The sequence below is a fragment of the Rhea americana genome, unplaced genomic scaffold (assembly GCF_003343005.1).
Source record: "Rhea americana isolate MKP2758 unplaced genomic scaffold, rheAme1 scaffold_5, whole genome shotgun sequence".
Taxonomy (NCBI): Eukaryota; Metazoa; Chordata; class Aves; order Rheiformes; family Rheidae; genus Rhea; species Rhea americana.
Window position 1 is genome coordinate 868,630 of NW_028186645.1, and position 17,779 is coordinate 886,408.

Here is a 17,779-nt window from a genome sequence, read left to right on the forward strand (position 1 = left end):
TGAATCAAAGTGCCAGAGTATCTAGCAAAAATAAAGCAAAACATACAAAAATAAAATAATCTTGGTACAGCATCAACTCAGGCACAAAAAATCCCCTCTAGCAACATGATGCTTTTCACACTTTGTTCAAAGATTGATCTGACAGAGTCTGGCAGATGTGAAGTTGCAATAACACAATACTATTAAATGAGAAAATGGCAGCTACAGACAGCAAGACCAGGTACAGCTACTGCAAGATGTCATAATTGTCAAAAAGGTTTGGGGTTTTTTTTTATATCCTCTCTGTACCACTGCTTCTACCTCCTTTGAAGACCCCTGAAGTGGCTTGCATGTAAGTTCTTTTTCTTTGTCCTGCTAGTCTTTTAACATTATCATGTGCCCCAACAGACTGGATCACTGAGCCAATGCCTTCCTTGGAATACTGTGGACTTGAAATCAGAACTGAAATAAATTGAGCTGTTGTGTTGCCTAAATGTGGTGATGACATTCTGTTCCTGATGTCCACAGCAATGACCTCATCTGACACCTCACCTCACCCTGACACTTCAGTCATTTTCAGACAACTTCTGGAAAAAAGAACAAGCGGCTGCATACTGACTTTGATAGAAACAGCTGGCCACTTCAGTTAATGCTGCTCTCAACATGTGAACCGAATGGGAAGCAAGCTAATTTGACGTGATCCATTTTGGACTCTATGTATTAGACTGTCTGCAATCAAGGAACACATTGATCAATAAGACAGAAGGTTTCCTAAAATAGCAGCAGGGAGATAAGTTCCCTCCTTTCATGCGGACTTTAAATAGGTATAAATTATTGAGGAAAATAAACAGTGTTCCTAAGACAAATTATTGGGGAAAAAACAATGTGCTTGAGAACCTGTTGCACCTAGTCTGRAAGAAGTGAGGGATTTGCCTCTGCTGGCAGTCTGCTCTCTAGAGGCTATGAAACAAACCAGTCAGAAGTGTTTTATCCCTAAAAGTCTCTACTAATAAATCTAATGATTTTTTGTTTCTTTAATTTTTTCCTTTAAGAAAGCATTTATGAAATGAAAAGTCTTTACTTATTCTAGTTTGCCTCACTTTCAGTTCAAAATGTTGGGTTACACTATCACTAAATTCTAGATAGTTAAAACAAGAAAAAACAAGCATTGCCAACAAATGCACTTAATAGCAGAATGCACTTAACAGAAGGTAGCCTGCCAAATGGCTTTGTCTTTTTTTTTTTTTTTATTATTGTTATGAGAAAGCATTTTAGTGAAAATTGGAAATGAACACTCTCAGCCCTTCCCAGCACTTTTCCATGAGCAACTTCCCTTTCTTTACTCCTACTTCACTCATCATCATGTGCAAGGACAAGAACATTTGTGAAATCCTCTTGCTAAAACAGTGCAATAGCAGTGAACTGAAGCAGACAGAGCTTCCTGGAAGCTGAAACAGAGCTCTAGCATCTGTCATCCTACGAAAAGAGCAGAGTTTTTGTCTTCCTTGGGAAACTTTCTACACAATTCCCATCACTGCTACCATCACGATGTCTCCAATRGTGCCTTAGATGCTAGTTTTTAATATTGAGTAGGTTAGCTCAATGATCTAGCTTACATGATGCAACGTCATCAAAGACAGCCCCCATCAACAGGCTATATTTGGCTTCCAATATGGGCAACAGTTGCAGATTTATGCTGCTTTTGGCAAGAAGGAATCTTTTTAGAATATTGCCAAAAACATAGAGCTGGAAAGGTGACAGCTTCCTAAAAAATAATTCCAGGAAGGAAAGTCTGTGATAACAGCAAGAAATAAACCAGGCGTGTTGTTCTGAGGCATGTTTATCTCTTTCTTATATTCTACCTTAGGAACTCATTAGTAAGAGCTTTCTCTGATTTCAGTTTAACTATATTTTGGATTATAATTCCTTTAAAAAAAAAAAAAAAAGAGAGAGAGAGAGAGAAAAGACTTTCCTTGCTCCACATTAGTCAACTTCTCTGTCAGCTAAAGGTTTCATCTAATTTCCTTTATAAGTAAAATATAACCAGGTTTTCCAGTTGGTTTTCTAGCTGTTTAGAGTCTCTCCTTTACTTATTAATATAAAAACAAAACATAATAAAGAAAACCCAACCTTCACACTCCTTTTAAACAGTATGAGGAGGTATAAAAGATTGCAATTCAGTGCTTTTTCTTATTTTTCTAGAATTTTCTGTCTGCATATGACAAGGTAGATATTTGCCAAATCTTCTTCACTTTTTTTTTACATGAAGGTTTTCACTGTCAATGGTCTATGCTTGCAATTTCTGTCCATAGTCTTTCCTATTTCTTTATTCTTCTCAATCCAATACTGATCTGTGGGTGGATTTTCCTGAAGTCATAAAGCAGTGACACAGCTATTTCCTGTTGCCATCAAAATTCTATAACAGAATTTCTTCCTTTACTAGTTACTAAGTTACCTGGAGTACAGCCAAAAACAAAAAAGAGAGACCTAATATGATTGAATCTGAAAAAAYTTTTCAGTATCCATATGGATTTCATGTCTTCAGTTTTGCAAGTCTACAATGATTCCAGAAAATGTAAGAGAGAATCCTTTTGCTTACATTCGCTCTCACAAAAGAAGAATTTTGTAAAATCAAAAAAAAAGGGGGGACTGTATTTTTCCACTGAAATATGCTGCAGGAAAAAAGGAACTGGTAAGATGGATCATTTAACTCATTTTAGCCAAATCACATTTATTTTTAGTATTTGGAGTTGGCAGATGTAACAGAAGCAGAGTATCTTCAGCTACATTTTCAAGCTTACATATGTTTTTTAATAATTACACAGGGTGACACTTTTCAACGAGGTAGGCTTTTTGCAAATGCAAACCTTGATGTCAAAACCCAGCATTATTTCAACGTACATGACTTTTAACTCTTTGCAATATTTTTAAAATCTTTCAATTAATTCTGGAACACCTAGACTGTTATTAATAAATAATCTTGCTTGTGCTAGTCTGATATGCCAAACCTTCCACAATTGTTAAAGTAGGTCTCAGTATCATCCATTATCCATCTGTCATTTTCCCAGCATACAATCTGATTCTTCACTGTGACTGGTTTAAGTCAGCAATGGCTCTTGAATTCTTCTAATGTAGAATAGAGCAACTAGATTGGAAGCATTAGCACAAATGGTAGGCAGAAAATAGTTATTTCTTCTTCCAGATGCAGTTTCCTTTATAATCTCTTCCTTGCTGAAGGAGGTTGTGATAATCGCCATCTGCAGCAATAGATAAGGGAAAAGACAGATACTGCATCAAGATCTCTAAAACTYTGTTCTCCCTAGCCATTATTCTGATCAACCCTCCCTGAAAATGAGTCTCCAATGTGGTAATAAGTGGAAAACATTACACTCTCCTTTTACATAAAGAAGCAGCACCAGAAAAACAACTGCGATGGTTAAAATGCCAAGGGTCTGGCAGATGAACATATCAATATCAAGCAGCTTGAGGTAAGGTGAAACAACTGTAACCAGGGAGGATCAYAGAGGGAGTATAAAGAAAATTCCTGTATGTGCTGTGAAATATTTTTTCACGCAGTTATTTGTGGAAGAGGGAAGTACAAAGGGATAGAAGTCATTTAGGAAGAAAAATGCTATTTTAGTCCATTGTGGTTTTTCTTTGTTTAAAAATTATAGGTTCTTAGTATAAAAGTATGATTCATAGGAATTCTATCAAATTGTGGTTTTTAGAATTAATATGTCCCAACGTGCCTATACTTTCTTGATGCAGGTAGTGAGTCCATATGCCAAATGCACAGCACACAGTATTATTATGACCTGAATAGCTCTCAGATGTTAGAGATATTTCTACCTCAGACGAGATATCAGACAGAGAGAGATCAGAAATGCCTGACGAACAAGGGCTCTTAGGAAGACGTTTTTCTGTAATGCTGTGTTGGACCTCCCTGTCATGCCCTGTGTCATGTTGGAAGCAACACTTTCTGCTGCACAATAGTCCATCTCATTCTGTCTGGTTGTGCTCACGACCACTTGAAAAAGGCACCTCCCAGTACTGCAGCACTGGTTGCGTTTGGCCTAGCCACTGGCGCTGAAGGTCACAGTTGAGAATATTTAGGTATTTCAACAATTACTGACAACTTACCTCTGACCATGAAGCACCCATGGCCCCTGGCAACTACAACAACTACTAGTATGCAAACCTCTGTCCAGCTCTAGTTCTCGGCAGCAGGGTGTTCCCAACAGTGACAGAACCAGCACTGAGCAGCTGCTCTTTCCGGTGTGATGATTTTCAGCGCACAGGGCTCTATCTAATTGCCAGGGGAGACAACCAAGGAAAAAGCTTTCTTCCTAGTTTGGTTTTGCATTGGGACCTGACTGGCTGCATTCCTAGAGACGTAAACTCCCATCAAGCTATTGAGTATCTTGCCTTAAGGTGCTGCAATCTCCAGGGAAAACAGTTCTCAGAATAAATTGTAATGCCATTAAAAGGCACTACAGAAAGTCTGAGTGTCTTATTCCAGGTTCCCTTGATTAGCGGCTACTCCTAGTGTAAGTCAGGTTGGGTTTGAAGGGTGCGTAAAGCCACAAGTCTAGAGGCGCCGCTTCCTGCTGCAAGGCCTTGCCGGTCCTGCAAGCCCTCTGCCACTGCTGCCAGGGGCCCCACTAAGACAAGTTGAGCAGCAGAGCAAGGAATTAGCACAGGGAAGGGCAAAGGCAAGGGCAAGGGCAAGGGCTCGCTGCAACCCCCCTCGCCCCCGCCCAAGTCTGAGGCCCTGCTGGCAGCTCCACATGCCCTGAGCGTGTATTGCCCACCAGGGCAGTGCCTGGCCAGGGAGCAAGGGCCCACATAGGCCCCTGGGTCACACCCGCGGGAGCCCACGCTGGGCACCAGGGGCTGCGGCCTGGCACATGAGGGCTGCATGGAGGCCCCGAACCACRGCTGGCTGCAGCCCATGGGGGATATGGGGCTGAGGGTGGGAGAGGCCACAGCCATGAGAGCGGGTCTGCCCATGAGTGGCTGGAGACAGTGGTCCAGACCCCCCGCTTGGGGGGATCCACTGCACCCCAAGCCCTGTCGGCACTGGCCAGAAAATGGTGGTGGGGAGGGGGGCGCGGCACGAATGTGCCGAGGCGAACGCGCAGGCTGCGCTCGCCCCCTCCCTCCCCTTCCACCGGGAGGCGAAAGTGCCGAGCGGAACCCACAGCCGCTCCTCCTTGCCGGCCCCGCCTCCGCGGTGAATCTGCCGAGGCGGTTCCGCAGAGGCGGCAGACGCGCCGCGCCGCGCCCTCCGTCACCCCCCACCCCCACCCGAACTACGGCGCGGGGCTGGTCCCAATCTTCCTGCGCGCGGCCCTGCCCACGTCGGTGCGCGCGGGCGCTGCGTGTGGGCGTGGCTCGGTCCCGGCCGGGGCCGCTCGGTGCCGCCTGCGAGACGCGCGGAGCCGCCGCCGCTGCTGCCGCGGGGGCCTCGGCGGGAGCCGGAGCGGGAGGCCGGGTCCGGCCCATGGACCGGCCGGGCCTGAGGCGGAGCCCGTGGAAGGAGCCGCTCGGCCCCGGCGCGGCCGTGAGGGGCGAGAGGCGGCGCGGCGCGGCTGAGCGCGGCTGAGCGCCTGTGTCCGCCCGGCCCGGCCCGGCCCGGCCCGGCGCCCGCCGGCGCGGCACCATGTCGGCCAAGGTGCGGCTGAAGCGGCTGGAGCAGCTGGTGCTGGACGGGCCGCAGCGGCACGACAGCGTGCTCAGCGTGGAGACCCTGCTCGACCTCCTGGTCGGCGTCTACGCCGAGTGCAGCCGCGACTCGCCGCTCCGCCGCGACCGATACGTCTCCGACTTCCTCGAGTGGGGTGAGCCGCGGCGGGGCCCCCGGTGCGGAGGGTCCGGGCCCTCCGGGAGGGAAGGGGAGGGCGGCCCGGCCCGGCCCGGCTCGGCTCGGCTCGGCCGCGGGCGTGCGCGGCCCGGCGGGGTGCGGACCCCCTCCCTCCCTGCCCCCGCCCCCGCCGGCAGCCGGGCCTGGTGCCGGCAGCAGGAACGGCACCGGAGTGTCCTTGGCCTGAAAGCCTGCTCGGCTTAGCCCCGAGCGGCGGGGTAATCCCGCGCCTCCTCGCCGTGCGCCCTGCCGGGGCGGGGGGGGGGCTGTGCGGGGCGGCTCTTGTGCCAGGTCTGTTGCTGCKGGTGGAGAGGGTGTGCGTGTCCTCAAGGGAGAACAGTTACCGCTCTCCGGGTATGCTCTTTAACCTGGGCATACCCCCGAAGGGCAGAGTAGCTCCTGGCAGCCTTTGTCACAGATCTGTTTAATGGTTTCGTAGCGTTAAGTTACCTGATAATGAGAAACCTCCAACAGTCGGAGCGTGCTGAACAAAAAAACCAACACCGCCTCAAAAAAAATAAAATAAAATAAAATAAAATAAAAACTCTTCGTAATTATCCTTGTGATAAAAGTTTTCTATCCTGTCTTGTTAGTTACAACTATTGACAGCAGGCATGTGGCTAGTGAGCTCTATCTCTTATGTTAAATCTGTGATTAAAGTGGTCATGGTGGCTGACTGGTTTATTCAGCTGAGTAAGTTATGAATAATACTTCATGGTGAAGGTGACTTATCTTCATGGAATAGGAATTGGAGGGGAGGGTGGAGGGAGAGACCATTGCTCACGAGTTCATTGTCCCGTTTATCAGCTGTTCCATGCATGTACAGTTAATTAGCCTTTTAAAGATCTCTCTCAAAAAACAAAACAAAGGACTTCCTAAGGGAGGGGGAGTGGCTGACTTCAGTAAATGCAAATGTGTGTCTTTAGTAATAGAGACTGCTGCCCTAAAATGTAGGGACAGCGGGTTCTCCTTAATTTCTGTGGTGGGGACCACCACTCTTTGTCATACGCTAACAAACTAAGAGGATTCACTTCCTGGACTCTTGTACTGACGTCAGTAATGCGATTGCCAACTGAATAATTAACCACTTTATCACATCTGCCCTGAAAGGCTGCAGCCAGGGGAGCGTTGAGTATTTGTTGTGGGGTGGGAGCTTTGTACATCTTCTGCAAAGTGCACTTCAGTTTTATGCTCTTATTCGCAAGTTGATGGCTTGAATGAGCAAGTGACTACAAACTGTTCAGTGTGATATGTCAGACCATGATCATACTTTCAGGTTCTGAAATTGGGGGAAGGATATGGGGCAGGCCAAGGAAAGATACGCTTTTTCTATACTGCTGTTGGTGTTTGTACATTACTGATTGATCCCTGTGCTGTCATCTTCTGTGTGATGGAGAGGCAGATTATCCAGTTATTTATCCAATTGCTTATTTAATTCTATTTATTATCTTCACTGAATATGAAAAGGTTACTGACTTGATGAAAAGTATAGCTAGCAATAAAAACAGTGTGTAATTCTTACTGCAATGTGGGATTACCCTAGTATAACAAAGTGCCTATTCAATAAATAATTGAAATGTATGTGAGCTACCATCTGGTGCCGTAGAGTAGGGATAAAAGTTGGTAATCCAGGCCCTTTATGGTAAGGGGATGGGCCTAAATCTGAACTGCTGTATATTTATGTTCATCAACAAGGAATTCCCTTAAAAGCAATTGAAGTTGATAGTGTGTGTTCCTCCCTTTCTTCCAAGCTGTTAAAAACAAATAAATGCAGACAAGAAGACACCTTTTATCTGTGTCCTAATGCCCTCACAGTATGTTTCCACTGACAAGGAACTCACTTCTGCCTCCAGCTAATAATACGGAAAATACCATGCCAAACATGCTAATCCTCCTCATGTCATGATGTGCAGTCTTAATTGCAGTCTGCTTCTCTGTTAGAAGATATTCGGGATTGATGTGCAGAAGTTTTTTGTGCTGTGGTGGCATGAGATTGTAGTTAAATATTTGAGCTGTACTTTGAAGATGAGCGTGTTTCTTTATCAACTGGAGACAAGGAATTTCCTTTTGACGAAATGGAAACTTATCACTGACAAAGGARGGTGTACTACATATTAAGCTTAACTTAAGCTGAGTTATATAATTAGCATTTCTTCGCTATTTTGAATTTACAATTGGATGTGAGGTATCTTGTGCACAAACTTCCCTTAAAGTCATTAAGCATGGCTAAGGTATTGTTTGCATTCTTAACTGACAAGAGAAAGTAGCGTTCAGGCATGGTAGATGAGGCAGAGGTTTTTCTCCTTGTTGTGGGAATGCAGGTGCAGAAGCGATGTTGAGTTGTGGATATTTCTGCTCTCTGAGACTAGCACACTAGTGCTTATATTCTAGAGAAGCGAATTACAGGAGAAGGGAATCAAGGAATGGAAAATTAAGTCCCATGTTTATCCTCTGAGAGTTTGGATGGCTTCTTGAGTCACAGAACCTCTGTAGAAGCTTTGTGCCTCACTGGTAGAGACTGGTGAGCCTGAAGTGGATCTCATAGCTTCTGTTCTATATATCTAGCTACTGCTTCCTGGCAGTCCTACCACAGGATTGCTTCTTCAAAATCTTCTTCCTATTCGCTAACTACAGAAGAGTGCAGGGTGTGGCTGTTTTCTTTGAGGCAGTCTGTGACTGCCCTCTCTTTAGAAATGTAAGAATCTGCCATTTTCACCTTGGCAGCTGTAGCTTTCCCATGGTGAATGGAGCTCTCAAATGTATTACGTTTCCCCTATACTGGAAGTATAGGAAACATTTTTCACCCAGAGTATCTTCAGAGAGGGGCTAGTTGAGCTGCAAGTTAGGAACTCAAAAGTTTGGTTCTTGCAGTTTATTTGTACTTATAATCCTCTTTGAAAAAGGTCTCATCCAACTGATTCTTACTATATTGTTTATATAATAGATATTGACATAACACTCAGTATTTTCTAGTGGAATTGAATTCAAGCCTGTTACATGGCAGACTTGCATGTAACCTTAGTTGTGTGTGTTCAGAAAGAATTTGCCATATCTGTGCTTAGTGTTCTTTAAACTGTTGTTACATGTGCTGCTGCTAGGGTGAGAAATAGAMTGAAGAATCCTAAGAGTCCTGTTTATTCTACTGATATTTTCTTATTGCTCCCTGAAAGTCATCAGTGAAAGTAGGATGCTACAGCCCTTGTGTCTTTGAAGCTAGACTCCTTGACCATCTTTGCTGGCCCTTCTGGTCCCCTAGGGCTGTCAGGAGAGCAATCTAGCTGCAGTCCTGGAAGCTGTTGGGACTGCCTAGCCTTTTTGGTGTACCAGAGCACCTGTAAAACAGTCTGCATGGCAGTACTTTCCTTKTCTAAAGCTGACTCAGGCCACTAGTAAATACTACATAAAGCTATCCTGCCATTCTAGAAAAGATAAGCACAAAGGACAGTATGTGGCCTTTGGACTTACAAATGGATTATGCTACCACCCCAGTGCTGAGATGCTGCAGACTGGTATGATCCATGCACTGCAGAGGGATCTCCTAAAAGACTCTCCCTACAAAAGGAGTATGCTTGCCCATCTTCCACATGATCAGAAGAGAACTAAACAAATAGTGGACCAGCATGGCTACAGCTCAGCTACCCATACATCACTTCTCCTTTGGCTTGCAGATGCAGTGTGTTCTTTGTTATCGAGTGCCTTGTTCGGTCATGCCAAATGATCTTAAACCTTTATTACTCAGTGCCAGAGGCGCTGGGACCCTAGAGTGGTTGCTCACAGGGCACCTTGCTGGCTAGCACTGTATGCATGCACATCTGACACATCACCTTGTTTTACAGGAGCTATCTTTGTTGGCTGTAGCTAGTGCTTACTACCCTTTTCTTCTAGTCAGCAGAAACTGGCACAACTGGCTGCTCCATTTTTGAACAGTTACTGGCACTGTTTGCAGCCAATATGTGGGAATGTTCAAAGAGGAGTCTGACCAGAATGGACTTCTATTTGTGTTCAAATGCTCTTGGTGCTGCATAGACTCTGTTTCTCCAGCCTTTGTTTCCTCTGACCCTGTTTTGTACTGCTGGTGTGCTGCAGGGGGCAAGATGGCACATGTCCCCATATAGCTGCTTCAATGTTGTCTCACTCCTGGACTGTATAATGTCTAGTCTTTTTGGTGAGAACACCTCAAAACCATTTTCAGAACAGTTTGAACTGGTCTGAAATGTAGTGTCTTCTCCTTGAGGTAGGTGCATGAGATGCTTCTGTGGACCATTCCTCCTGATAAATTCATGAGCCATGTGTTTGAATGCTAGCTTCTCTTCTATGTTCTTCRTTTGTGCAAGGTCTGCTACCCAGTTGGGCTGGTGTTCATTTTTTTGTGAGAAGAACTTACGTTTAGGGGGCCTGAGACTCTGAGAAAGATGACGACTTTCATTGAATGGCATGGGCAGGCCAGCTGGGCACCCGCTGCCAAGTCCTTAGAGATAGCCTGGCGTAGTAGGCAGGCAGTGGATGCTTTTGTAGTAGCAGTAATATGTTCCCACTCTGAGCTAGAGGGAGAGAAGAATGTGGAGAGCACTCACAACAATCTCTTTAGCCTAGCATGAAGCTGCCACTTCTGAGGATATACCTAATATTTTTGAGACTGCATGGTAGATGGAAAAATCTTGCACAGAAAGTTCACCAGAAAAGTTGCTGTTGTGATGCCTTAGTGCAGTGAATCACAAATCAGTAGCTTTGGGTCACTGTAAGGATTGATACTTAAGGTTTTAGATCTTACTGTTGGCAGAGCAAAAATAGGACTCTGAGCTTTGTAAGTAGTCGGTCAGCCCCCAAACCTACTTTCTCCTCCCTCCATCTCTCCTTAAAGAGGTACCTTAAGCTTTTAAATGAAAGTGTGAGAATCTTGCAGGGTTGCCTTTCCCTTGGAAGAATTAGGAAGAATTCTTCTCTTGGAAGAATCTCTGTCTGAAGTCAGTTGCTTTCGGAAGGTCAATGCTGAGTGCAGATGTGGCTGAGAACAGGTGTTGCCAGCCCTGCATTAGAGCATCTTCAAAACAAGATGCAGAGTAGAGCTAGTCCTGTGATTGTCAGGGATGCTGATATACTATAAAAACCTACAGGTAAGTGTGAAGATACGGTGTGTGGCTAAGCATGTTACTGGTATGGAAGACAGAAACCATTCTTAACTATTCTTGAGATGAATTTAGCGGTATCAGACTTTGAGGGCTGCTTACAAGGATATTCTTCTTTGTTGGTGACCTTTTAGAGTTACAGCAGAAAAAGTGCCATTTGATAACACCTTATCTCCTAACTTCATGGTTTGTTAATTTTCAAATTCCTCACTTCTGTCCTTCCCCCCTCCTCCATGCAGAAATACTCWTAGAAAGCCAGGAAGCATCCCCATCCTCTGCTAGCTTGTATAATATCCTTCCTTCTCTGTGCAGGCAAAAGCTGTACAGTGAGTGATAAGCTTGTTGGGCACGAGAAAGAAGTGAATTTGGTTGGGTAATGAAAATAGCTGATGAACAGGAGACTGAATGTCAGCCTGAGTTCCTTGTTCTGCTGTCCTCTACTTTGTCAAAGAGTTGCTAAAACTGCCTTATTAGCTTTAATAGAACTGTAGTCAGGGTTAGTGATCTGAAGACATAAAGTTCAAAGCTTGTTGCTGAATATATGATGGACTCCTTATAATATCTGTTCTAACCTGTTATTTTAAGAATGAGGCAATAATTTTTAATGGGTTTTACTGTAATGTTTTATTTTGCAAAACATTGGCACTGCATGCCAAAATGATGTTTTGACAGTGTGAAAGGAATGTGGTTTGGAGGATGAGATATACATTGGCATATGCTGTTAAAATGACAGCCATCTTAGGCACAGCTTGTTGTTCATCCAATAGGAGGAATTCAGTATCACTTTTCTCCTGTGGGTAAAGTTGCTAGTAAATAGCAACTATCTTTACAGAGCACTGGAGAAGTTGTGTGATGTGTTAAAGGTCACAACCTGTATCTTGTATTTTAACTTTGTTTATGTATGAAAAGTCAGGAAGGAGTAGAGAAGTCATTGGTAAATTTGTCTTCGTAGAGAGAAAATGTGTGTAGCTAGCAGTCTCTTGTTTGTGGTACAAAATTATGTATAAAATACAGTAACAATTAGCATTCCATACATCTAACTTTTCTGACTTGTTTCTCTTAGAAATGTAAATGATTTTAATATTATTTTTCATAGGTGACACTATTATCAGTTGATTTTTGCCAAGAAAATACTTCATTTACATCATTAAAACTTCTGTAGTTGGCACCAGTTACGCATCTTCRCTGGAGAGAAACTGCCTGGATGTTGGTTTGTTTAGTCAGCAGATTCAGTGCAATGAACTTTTTTTATCAGCTGAAGTTGAACCAACCTTTTCTTGCAAATAATTCGTATGTGGGAGTGAGTCAGTTCTTTTACACCTACTAGAAACAAAGGGTTTTAACTGTGAGTCAGAACTGAAAGACTTGTTTCATTGGTGTTTTTTATAGCAAGCTAGCTTTGCTTCACGGTTACGTACTGATGTATTGGTTTTTAGAAATGTTGGTCTATAGCTGAGGTTATTTGGGGCTGTTAAAGCACTTAAGTCTTCAAACTTGTAAATTTTACGTCTGTCTTCTATAATTTAAGGCAGTTCATGCGTTTTGAAATGGGTATTAAAAGAAGAAGAATTACAATACTTGCCTAAACAATCACAAATGTATCAGAGCTCTTAACAGAATATAGTGCCTAGGATTGAAATAATTGTATGAGTTTGTTTTGATTTACCCATGTCTGAAAAAGATGAATTGGATGATGGACCGCAAGCAAATCTGTTTGGAAAAGTGGAAAAGGGGCTTATTAAAGCTTTTTTTTTTTTTTACTAGATTTGTGCCTTTGATAATGCTTTAAACAGTTGAGATTGAAATTCCCTAGTGTACCTCGTGAAAGATTCAGAAAACCAATCTAGTCTTAATATAGCCACTGAACAGCTTGTATCATGCTCAGTAATGTATCTGACTGAAGCTGTAATATTAAAAAAAAATTTTTTTTGAGAGTGCATTTGGTCTCTGGTTCAATGTGAACTATTCTTTTTAACTGTTTTCTCGTGCTAAAATATTCCACTCTGTTTTTCATCAACATATGCAGATTGTTGGAATGCAACCTCTCATTTATGATGACCGTTGTACCCTATAATGAATGTAGTTTTCTTCAGTAGGAAACTGCATGCTGTTTTCTTAAGCCCTGATTTTGCACAGAACTCAGTAATCATGCCTTTGTGTATACTTACGGAGCATTCAGATTAAGTATGTGCATCCATCATTGCCAGCTGAGGCCTTAGGCATCCTGAAGTGCCTGAGATCTTAATTTCTGTCACTTATGTCATCAGGGTCTTAGCACTGAAACCTGTTATTATTCAACCATGGCCTAAACCTTCAAATGCAACTGGTACCTTGGGATGCCCAACCCAAGACCTCTATAGAGGAGTCTGAGCTTTGGAAAATGCTGAGTATGTCTTCACTGAATATTAAATCCTTTAAAATATATGGACTTTATTATTCAGGTACATGTTAATGAAGGCTAAGGTCTAGTTCTTGATTTGCTTAAGTGCAGTGCCATTGAGGACTGACTGTATATGTAGCTGCCTTTCCCAAGAAGGCCAAAAGAAATTGGAAACAACGTCAATTCCAGATATATTCCAAATGCTTTTTAGAATGTTTAATTGTTCTCTGCCATAAAAATAAACATGGGTAACAGCTTTGTGAAGGCCTGCTTGCAACATATTTATGCCAGTTTAATGAGATTTGCATAGTGATGATTTTAGAAAAAATTATGCAAAATTTTGCCTGGACACTGAATTCAATGTAAGCAGAGGTTATATTGTTTTAGTTTGCATCAGAAAAATCAGTGCAAGATATGGTAATGCAAGCCAGATTTAAACTCATTTAAGTATAGACTCAATAGTCTGCACTAATTCAGGCCAGTCTTAAAAGAGTTGCAGCTATTTTAGCAATACAGTGCTCTTGTTGGGACTGTTTGTGTTGTTCATGGGACACAGATTTTTTTTTTTTTCTTTTTCTTTTTCTCTTTTTTAATATGGCAACCATAGTGGTAGTGTGTTTTTGTTGTGTAGTATGGTTCCCCTGCTAGTAATGGTACCTTAGTCTAGGAACTAAACTGTATGCCTTCCCTTGACAGATGAGACTTATGATACAACTTTTATGTTGCTAGAAATTCTCTGAATGTACATAAGAATGATTCATATTTTAATTTGGTTCAAAAGCCTTCGACTGAAAATGGCAAGTACTGCTGGTAGTAGAGGAAGAGAAGATGGACAGAGTGGTTCTTTACAACACTTTATCCTGTCTTACCCATCTCCTTCATTTGTGCACGTACTGGTCTAATGGAGCTTGACGTATACAGCTCTGGAGACAGAGAGGAAAAAAAATCACATAACCCTCTCCCACCAAAAAACCCCCACTTCTTTAATGCAGAGCATAACAAACTAAAATCAGTTTAAGAGCTGTGCTGAGTGAAAAAAACTGTATCCTCATCTGAGAAAGGAAGAGGTTTCTAATTTTGTGGTAATACTTTTTGGATGTCATAAACCTTTTCCGATCCCTCTGGAATTTCTCTGTCTTTGGTTTCCTCCTTCTGGAGATCCATGTTTACACTGGGGATAGATGAGGTAGCCTCAGTTGTGTTTCAGTTGCTGTTAAAGCATAACTTCTGTTTCTGGGCTTGTACATCCTTCTTCAAAAGTTTGCTTCTTCACAGAACTCTGTGCTGTGAGCTTCACTGCTGCCGATGTGATTTGGATTATTGGTACTGAAAGCTGCAGTATGCTGAGTATAAGGGAGGTTTGGGGATTTTTTTGTCTTTTTGTTTTGTTTTACTGCAATTAAGGTAGAGTAAGACTAGCAGCAGAGGACTAGGGCAGGTTATTTTATACCTGAAGACTTTTTTTGTCACTTTGAAATAATTTCCCCAAACTTTGCTCACTTTAAAGTGCAAACGTTATAGTCTTTGAGTTTAGTTCTCTTTCTTGTGATAAGACCAATTAGGTTCCTTTCCCCCTCAGTTTCTGTGCATGATGGCCATGTTCTCCTCCTCTCTTTGTAGTGCTAAGAGAGGAACACATAGTGTATGTGTTCCGCAAATTTTGCAGTTCAGCTATATGGCTTGTAAGTTTAAAAATGAGGAGAGAAAGTTGTTTTTTTTTTCCTAATCTGGTTTCTAGCTGTAGCATCCCACCTCTTTCTCCAATCTAAATTTGCCTTGGTCATTGCTTTCTGACTATTCTTGGAGCATCAGACCCAAAGATGAATACAATATATATTTTTCCTAAGGATAGTTGCATTTGGGTGAGGTGTCTGTATTGAAAACTTTAAATGAAGGAATTACATATCTGTTACCTAGTCTGTGATCATTTGATCTTGTGTCTGTGGGGCTGGGTGGACGATGTGTTTTGGATTTTTTTTGTTTTGTTTTGTTTTGTGGTTTCAGCTGGCCAGATACATAATAGYGTACAGTAGGGCTACCTAACTGGAAGCTGTATGAGGCCTGCAGACTGGTTTATCTTACCCTTGGAATTATTGGTTATTTGGGCAGCTGAAGTGTGGTTATTGTTCTGTGTATGCTCTTGAGGGCTAGCAAGATTACTGGATTAGATGTAGTGCTGTACTGATACGGTTTACTGGTTAAGCTTGACCAACTAGGTCTAAATCTGCGGCTGAAAATAAACAATTCTTGTGCATTCTCAAGTTAATTGCATCTGAGGTAGATGATGAAGACAAAAAGCCTGACCATTTTAAGGGGAAAATTTTTCATTAAAAAAAAAATTCGATGATGAAAAATTTCAAAGAGCTTATAMAGCTCTTCATGAGCTGTCTGGCAGTAATTACCTTCAATGGTAAGGTAAGCATTTGTTTGAGTAACTCAAACCAGGATTAGAGATGCCTGGTTGAATTAGAATCAGGGTTACTAGTATTCTAGCATAAATTCTTACTGCTGTTGCAGATAGTATTAAATGTTGTAAAGATTTTGTTTAATGATGAAGGTACTTCTTGAGGTCAGAGATTACTCTCCATACTTATCTTTTGCATAGGTGCATTATTTTTTCCTTCACACCATGAAGACTCACAAAATTCAATAAAGACAAATGCAGTCTCTTGTGTATGAAACTGTRCAAGTTGAGGAATGAGTGGCCAGAAGGCAGCCTTGCAGAAAAAGATCTGGAGATCCTGGTGAACAGCTAATTGAACATAAGTCAGCAGTACATCACTGAAAATGGAGGCTAACTGTATACTAGACTGCATCAGCAGGAGTGTAGCCAGCAGGTTGAGGGAAGCRGGTTATTCCTCTCTATCCAACATTTCTGAGGCCACCCATAGAGTACTGCGTCCAGTTTTCTGTTTCTCAGTGCAGAAAAAATACTAGCAAACTGGAATGAGTCCAGCAAATGGCCTGAAGTATATGATGTGCAAGAACAGGCTGAGGGACCTGGGTTTGGYGAGTCTGGAGAAGGGAAGGCTGGAAGGAGGATCCAATCGCAATCTTCAACTGCCRCGTAGGGGGTTAGAGAGGAAGCAGAGGCAGACTTGTCTAAGGTGCACAGCCAAAGAGTGAAGGCAATGGACAAAATTGCAGCAAGGGAAATTCTGATTAGATTCAAGGAAAAAATTTCTTCACTGTGAGGCTAGTCCAGCCCTGGGACACAGGCTCAGAATGGTGGTAGGCTCTCCATCATATAAGATGTTTAAATTGATACCCGGTCCCGGTTAAACTTTGGCATTTAGCTCAGCTTTGAACAAGGTGGTGGACTAGGTGACCTCTGGAGGTCTCTTCCAACCTAAATTATTCTGTGCTTCTATATTACCAATTTTGTATGCGTTAGCCATTAGCGTTGGCTAATATCCTCTTAAATAGCATTTATTTAAGAGAAAAGAGTTGTTGTTCTTAATTCTTAAAATGAAAAATACATGAAATAGAATCATTTTTTGTTAAAGAAGTTCGAACAGCTTGCATAAATTCACCATTCGTTCATTCAGTACTCRGTTCTTTACCTTGACTGGCTGACGYTTTACTATGTGGTCTGAATGTAAGTATTGACATTTGAACTAAGTTTTAGACTTGTAAATTATAGAGAACTAAACTAAATTTTTGTTCATGTTGTCCTACCATGTACTAAATCAAAGCAAGTTTCCTTGTTCCTGGAACAGAATTGTCAGAACGGGTTTTAGGGACTTTGAACCTATGTTTTGTATCTACTTCTGGTTTCCTTATGTCTAGGTTGTTAGTGTTGATAATAGTTAAAATATTTTAAAGCTTTGTTATATGTAGCCTTCAGAGAACCCTGCAATCCCTGCATGATTAAAAGTCTGACTCTTATAGAAAGTAAAGGTTTAGGTGTCCTGCAAGATGGAAGAAGGGTATGGCAAAGGGATCTCTAGTAGAATTCTTAATATTCTTTTATCTGACAATATATGAATCTGATCGAGCAGTTACTAGCAACAGAGTGAAATTAATTTTCCTCATAGCTGGAAAGCTSTAATGGGAAATATTACAAATTTTTGTTTTCCTCTGTAAAATAAGAGCTTGTATAATGTATTTGCCGATGGACTTGAAATGCGGGTTTTAGTGCTGTTGTTCTTTCTTGCTGCTGCTGCACTAGCAAACCAAGACTAACAATGACAATTTCAGTGTTTTGGAAATTATGTATTGCTAAGTAGAAAATACCATAATAAGAAAAATAAATAAGGTTAACATAATATAAATGGGATAAAACCCAAGAACTGATTCCTTTCTTGCATCTTCCTCCTTTCTTTTTRGTTGTGTGTTATGTTAATAGGACATTGTCAAGTCACACTTGACTTTCCATACAGTGAATTTGTGTCCGTGTTTTTGAGTGCATTGCTTGAAGCTGAGCACCTG

The 17,779-nt window shown here is 42.2% G+C and overlaps 1 protein-coding gene across 8 annotated transcripts in view; it reads left to right on the forward strand.

Moving 5' to 3' along the window:
* Window positions 1-5,373: 5,373 nt before the first annotated feature.
* CDC42BPB (CDC42 binding protein kinase beta) overlaps window positions 5,374-17,779 on the forward strand; it is a 93,812-nt gene continuing 81,406 nt past the window's right edge. For 6 of the 8 annotated variants that reach the window (XM_085317399.1, XM_085317405.1, XM_085317406.1 and 3 more), the window contains exon 1: window positions 5,375-5,819. In XM_085317399.1, coding sequence (XP_085173525.1) covers window positions 5,642-5,819 — 178 coding nt within the window. In that variant the 5' untranslated portion in view covers window positions 5,375-5,641. Of the gene's footprint in view, window positions 5,820-17,779 lie in introns of all 8 variants that reach the window. The other 2 variants (XM_085317400.1, XM_085317403.1) reach the window with 1 other exon arrangement.